The 6,831-nt window shown below is 40.7% G+C and overlaps 1 protein-coding gene across 1 annotated transcript in view; it reads left to right on the forward strand.

The window, feature by feature from the left end:
- Positions 1-6,831, forward strand: part of LOC138026466 (guanine nucleotide-binding protein-like 1) — a 22,146-nt gene extending 15,315 nt beyond the window's left edge. Inside the window, exons 13-17 of the mRNA XM_068873836.1 lie at positions 122-247; positions 1,610-1,790; positions 3,403-3,465; positions 3,569-3,646; positions 5,560-6,831. Coding sequence (XP_068729937.1) covers positions 122-247; positions 1,610-1,790; positions 3,403-3,465; positions 3,569-3,646; positions 5,560-5,801 — 690 coding nt within the window. The 3' untranslated portion in view covers positions 5,802-6,831. The remainder of the gene's footprint in view (positions 1-121; positions 248-1,609; positions 1,791-3,402; positions 3,466-3,568; positions 3,647-5,559) is intronic.

The following is a 6,831-nucleotide window of genomic DNA, read 5'->3' on the forward strand; positions in this document are numbered from 1 at the left end:
GCTCAAGTTATTTTCTTTGGCTTTAGATTTACGACACTCTATTGAAGCTCGCTCTACTTAATTCTTTTGTAGACGGTTGTAAATTTTTGTCCAGTACTTGAACAACTGCGTCATTTTTTAGGTTGTGAGCACTTCTCGGACACCGGGCCACACAAAGCATTTCCAAACCATCTTTCTTACACCCAATGTCAGATTGTGTGACTGTCCAGGGCTTGTATTCCCCTCGGTAGTGGGGAAACAGCTCCAGGTATTTTTCTTGCTTCTATTATTGCGCATGCTTATGAGAATTTATTATGGATATCACAATTTGTTCAGTTTCCCATGAAAAGCAGAAAAAATAGCCCGAAGTGAATCTTATTTTTTCATTCTAATGCCAATTTTTTTTATTTTAATAGAGGAAAGCGAAATAAAAGGCTTCTCCGGACAAATCATAAAAAAGTTGTCAAACAATCCTGTACGTTTTATGTTTTAAGTGAAGAAAACAACACACGACGATTTCAACGACTTCGTCCTGCAAATTAATTTATCCTGTGTTATGACTCAAAAGAGTATTCATGACACGAGAATAAAGGCGTTGATCACCAAAGACGCAGCTGCTAATATGCAATGATGTTCACGTTCTCACTTCCCGCCAGAGGGAACAATGAAAACTATACAATTGTCGATAGAAAAACTTGAGAAGGAGAGAGAAACTTAGAAGAGTATTGGGGAAAGTGTCCTCAGACACTTGAGGCAACGTATAATTTAGAACACCTGTTGGTGCTTTTGTAAACTTAGTCTCAACTGTATAGTAGGATAACTGTCACTTGAACGGCTTAGTTTAGTGGAGTTCCCACGAGTTTTTTAGTTCCTATAGATCGGTGGCAGAGCATCCGAGCTAGTCATAGGAAGGTCGTAGGTTCGAAAGAGCATTCGGATTTTTCCAATCATTCCCTATAACTCAGTGGTAGAGCATCCGAACTAGTAATCGGAAGATCGTAAGTTCGACTCCTGCAAAGGAGCACTCGGATTTTTCCGATCATCTCCTATAGCTCAGTGGTAGAGCATCCGAACTAGTAATCGGAAAGTCGTAAGTTCGACTCCTGCAAAGGAGCATTCGGATTTTTCCGATCATCCCCTATAGCTCAGTGGTAGAGCAACCGAACTAGTAATCGGAAGGTCGAAGGTTCGACTCCTGGAAAGGAGCACTCGGATTTTTCCGATCATCCCCTATAGCTCAGTGGTAGAGCACCCGAACTAGTAATCGGAAGGTCGTAGGTTCGACTCCTGCGAAGGAGCTCTCGGGTCTTTATTCCTAAGTATCCGAAGGTAACAAGAGAGTCTTTTTAGAACTTTTTATCGTAAAATTGAACTGTAAAAGATGGCGCTTCGATCGCATCGTCGGTCATTATAAAACAAGTATTTGCAGGTCAACATCGGCAAAAATGTCAAGACCATTATTGCACCAAACTAATACACGTGACACGTGCTACGCATACTGTGATCTAAGTTGCCTTGTTTTCCACTGAAATTTGTCAAACTTGTGCTTCGCACGGTGAACGAGAAAATAAAGGGGAAAAGCGGGCGCTAGCTTTATTGGAAAGAAATATCGATTTTCTTGTCTTTTAAGATCCTGTCCGGAATGTATCCCATTTCTCAAGTTCAAGAACCTTACAGTGTTATTGGATATCTAGCCTCCAGAGTACCCCTTGTAAATCTCCTGCAGCTGGTTCATTCCAGAGACGACTCAGATAAGGAGTTAGGGGTGGGAGACGATAACCACGCTTGGTCTGCATGGGATGTGTGCGACGGTAAGGAAATATATAATTTTGACGATTTTGCCTCAATGGTGGAGCAAATGTCATTCAGGTGAAGAGGTGTCACGGTCTCCTGAAGTCGGGAACGTGCTGTTTCATAGGATTCCCTGTACTTCAGTCGAAGTGATTTCTTTTCGCGAAGTTCGAAATTTTTGCCCGAAAAGAAATCACTTTGTTAAAACAAATCTTCCTTAAAACGGCGGTAAGCTCGTGTTTCCTGAAAATCTTGTCTGCTAAACTTGAAATCCAGAAACTTTGGCTATTCCACTTTTATCCAAAGTTTCTAAATATAAAATTAACCATTTGCGTCTTTAAAATTCTTTGTTATTGTGATTTGTTTGGTGGCACTGTGTTGCTGGCGAGGCGGCTTATTTGAGAGCGCGTTAGTCTTTATGGAGACAGCCAAACCAGCACACTAATAGGCCATGACCGAAGTTCACGTCTGCCTCCTCTTCAAAGCGAGTCTAAGTGCGAAGTTTTTGTGATGGTAATTAGTTCTACTTTACATATAAATGAAAACTAATTTTCATGAGAAAAACTTCGCCCATAGACTTGCTTTGAAGAGGATGCAGACAGGAGCTCAGAAATGGCCTTTTACACCGAGCTTCCACAGTGACGTGATCCTCACCACCTGGATAACGAAAATCAGTTAGACAAAACTAGACTACAAGTTTATGTAATAGAAACGACATAAAAAACTTGCTAGAGAATGTGTTATCCAAATGTCAAATTTAGCGGACCGTACAGCGGGCCGCACTGTACAATACGACCACTAATTTAGCCAATGCCAGCACGCCTACTATCTGAGAGATATAATAGCTTTATTTTATTTTATCTCTGAGATAGTACACGCGCTGTGATTGCATGGCTAAATTAGCGGGAACGGCCCGCTAAATTAGAAATTTGGTTAAACGTTCTCTAGCAAGTTTTTCATGTCGTTTTTGTTGCATGAACTTGTGAAGTTAACTGTTTGAATCTTGCAAGCAACTATTTCAAACAGCCAAAAAGATTTGGTTTTTCGGATTTTCGCACGGCAATCTTTGTGACAGTTGAACCTTCCGCTTGACTTCAACTAGTTTCCTTTCCCGTGCGGCTGATTACCACAGAGATATAACTAGTAGTAACCTCGGATTATTGAAGCCGGGATTGCGTTCGACAGTCGCTTTGGAAGCAAAGGAGACGGGTTGGGAAAGAAACAGTCTTATAGGAACAAACAATCATGAGGTGCGCGATCGTCATTTGCGCATATGACTTTTCAATTCACGTATGACGTAATTCAAGATGGCGCTGAAAACGCAGACAAACAAAAATCAACTAAAATTCACCCTATGCACAGAAATTGTCTTCTAATTTTGAAAGCAGTAAACACCTTACTAACCTCGTTTTCTCGGTCGGTACTGTAAACTTACGAATCCTCGTTTTTGCGTGTTGATTAGTGGTCCGCGCAAAAAAACTCGGTCCGTAATTTTACAGTACGGACCGAGAAAACAAGGGTTAGTAACACGTATAACGCATTTGATAAAGCTAAATTTTCGTGTTTCCCCCCGCCACCGACACAGCAGTACAGTTTATGAGAAACCAACCCCCTCCGTTCTTTTGCTTTTAGCTTGGGCCCATAAGCGAGGTTTCCAAACGGCCAAAGCGGGGCGATCCGATGTTTATCGAGGAGGTTAGTACGTTGCAAATATGCTTTACATGCCCAGCTTGGATCGGCGTTATTCTTGCTTATGTACTCATGCCACAATCTGGTTTATTTCCTTTATTACATTCAGCGAACAGCCTCTTAAGACTTGCAGTAGACGGCAAGATTGTAATGTGCGTCTACCCACCAGGTTTTGTGGCCAAGCGAGGTCAGTCCTTCTTCTGTAAAGTTTCAAATATTTAACTAAGTTTACTTCATTCCCCGTAGACTTTGTTGTGTACTGATTTTCGTGTATTGCTTGCTAAAACATTGGGGCGAACAAGAGGCTTTCTTGAAACAAAAAGAGAAATTTTGCGCGACCCAACCGCTTAGCATTTTTGCCCCTTTACGTTTGGCGCCATGTTGTGTCCGTTGCACAAAGGTGAGTGCACACAATATTTGACTCAAACAAATGATGGAGCTTAGACGAAATACAAACTAGACGCTCCATGAGCGTACACTGGGTTACCTTTGGTATGTGTTACACAAAAACCATAAGGCACTGAGTTGGGTGTGTGGCATTGAACTGCAGCATTCCGGTTAATTTTTTCAAGTGGAGGGGGGGGGGGGGGTCATTAAGACGTTTTGAAGGGTCACCCAGAGGCCGTTCCAGCAGAGGCCCTTTGGCTCACGTTCAGAGGTTTAATTATTTTATAATGTCCTGTCCCATTTTGAGGTCTTTCAATTTTTTAAGCTTTCAGTAATAAATTCAGTTTAAAGATAACAAAACACGCTCTTGAGTAAAACTCACTCGTTTCTTCTTTAAATAGTTTGCAAAAAAACTAACTGCAAATTGTTCTGAGGGACGTTTCCTGCATGTCATACATGTCTTGCAGTTGCACTTAGCAAAAGTTTATTGCACACACTAAGGAAGGACTGAAGCTGTTGTTTCCGCTTCATAACTCCTCTTCTTTTCAGTCTAACCTGATGCCAGGTCAAAAAACATTTTTGCTTTACGTTTGCACCGGAAAGTACCGTAAAAGCCGGGAGTTAACAGTCAAAGACAAGCCAAAAGATAAATGAAGGAAAAAATAACATAGTTTTTGTATATAACGCTGAATCGATAATGAAAAAACAGATATTTTTGTGACGTTAAAAACTTGGCTACCTATTCATCATTTGTCAGAATGAAAAAATTCATGGGATCCTCGCGTATCACATGTCAACCCGCGTATGCAAATTTGTTAAGCTCCAATATTACAACATGATGAATTCACAAAGGAGGGTCAAGATGGTAGTGCTGGAATCTCAGCTATCAGCTAAATTTCATAAAACCTTTTCCAGTGAGAATTTTTTTTAAACAAACAACATATTTGCTATTAGACATTTAGAGGCAAAAAAAAACCCTTCCTATACACCCTTTTAATAAGTGTAATATATGCCGTTTTCCGCTAATGACGTCAAACTAATGCTTTTAAAATTTATTCAGAAATGTACAAAGGCTTCAAACAAGAAACGAAATCGGAAAAGTTTTAGGCCTATGTACATTTCTAAATAAAATTTCAAAGCAAGAGTTCGACGTCATTAGCGGAAAACGGCATATATTAGACTTATTAAAAGGGTGTATTCATTGCGTGCGTGAAGGCAAGGAATCCAATCGTGTCAAACTACTATACGCAACAAAATAAATTTCAGGATCAAATCCTTTCCTGAAGAACCTTTTCCTTGAATAATGAAGCATCAAATAGACGAAAAGGTTTCTTTCAAATAAATTTTGGCTGTCACATTTCCAATTATTTTTTTACCTGAAGACTGTGCAGAGTTGAGCACAAAATAAATATAAGATATCAGAATTGGAGTTACCATGCCTCTGGTTGGCTGATAATGTGGTGAGTGGTTTTCAAGCCGGTGAAAGTCACTTCTCCTAATATGCAAAAATAACATGCGAGCAGGCTTTCCGGGAGCACTCTGGAAGGGTCGAGAGAGGGCAAGATTTCCCTCTTCGGCATCGAGCTTGCTTCCGGGAAGTCTGCTTGCAGGCTAAGAGAAATGTTCTCGCAGTTTTAAAACTGCATAGAATTTTGCTCTTGTGACCAAACATCATGCTTTTGTGACGGACTTCATTTCTCTCATGATCAACAGCTATGTGGCAGCAACACCCTGAAACGCAAGAAATTGCACTTCTACAGGAAAGACACTCGGAAAGCAGACGATTACGACAGCAGGAGCATGAAGGAGATGCCGACATGGTAGCGCATTTGCTTGTCCCTCCGGGCAAGAGCAAGAGAGACGAGAGACCAAGTAGCGATGGAGATGATGAACAGGAGGGCGAGGAAAGCGAGATCGGGTCCAGAAATCCATTTGCTCTTTTGTCGGACGAGTAAACAGGAGTACCCAACCAAACCGCTCCACGAAAGAGCAGCTCTGCAGACTGTTTTCGCGCTGGCTGGCTAAAAAAAAAATCATTCGAGTGGGAGCTGGCTGGGCTTTAACTCTAACCGCGTATTGCTCACTGGGATATGAAAAACATTGTTCCTGGCTGAACAAAAAAGTTCAGATTTTTTTTCCTGCCTAAGACTTTGTTCACTTTCCAGGCAGAAATTTGTCCACTGGCGTAAAGGTTTTTAGTTCATCTTCGAATGATTCAATTAACTGGACAGACTAATGATAGAACATTTTCTTTTACTGAGTTTCTGGCTTCTAAACAAGCTTTCGTCACACAACGATCTCCTTTAAAGAAAAAGACATTTTAATTTTTTTTTTTTAAAGGAACATAAAATATGATGTACTGGTGATAATAGGTAAAGGTCAGGCGGGATCTGTTATATTTGAGACCCCAAGATTTACGGCAGAGGAAAACTGTCAGGAAAAAAAATTTAACAACAACAACAAAAGGGTCTTCATGTTTAAATAATTCCAAGGCCCAACTCGGCTTTCTTCCAGTTTAAGGAAGGGTTACGTTTTTACAAACGTTGGCCGTGTAGCACTTATATTTCAACAGACTTAACTGATTAGAGTGTAATGTGAAGTGCTAGTTTTGTACTCCATATGAACCATGTGAGCGTTAGCCCTACTAATGGAAATGGGCCCACACAAGGACAGAAAAACTCTGACCAGGGTGGGAATTGAACCCACGAATTTGAAAGCGAGCTCGAACTTCAAGTTTAACGCGTCTGAACATGATCGGCTCCACCGGATGTTGACCCTTTCGAGTTCCAAATGAAAATACGAACTAGATCTCGTATCTTTTTGTCATCGTTATTTTTCGAGCTTGACTTCTTATCGACCTCTAGGTTGGTAAGCGACAAATCGAGCACGATTTCAATCGACCTTGGATTTCATTCAGTTGAAAATCGAGATCGATTTCATAATACCAATCATAATAATTGGAAATAAAGTGGTTTATTAGTAGTA

The sequence above is a fragment of the Montipora capricornis genome, chromosome 2 (genome assembly GCF_036669925.1).
Source record: "Montipora capricornis isolate CH-2021 chromosome 2, ASM3666992v2, whole genome shotgun sequence".
In the NCBI taxonomy this organism is placed as follows: domain Eukaryota; kingdom Metazoa; phylum Cnidaria; class Anthozoa; order Scleractinia; family Acroporidae; genus Montipora; species Montipora capricornis.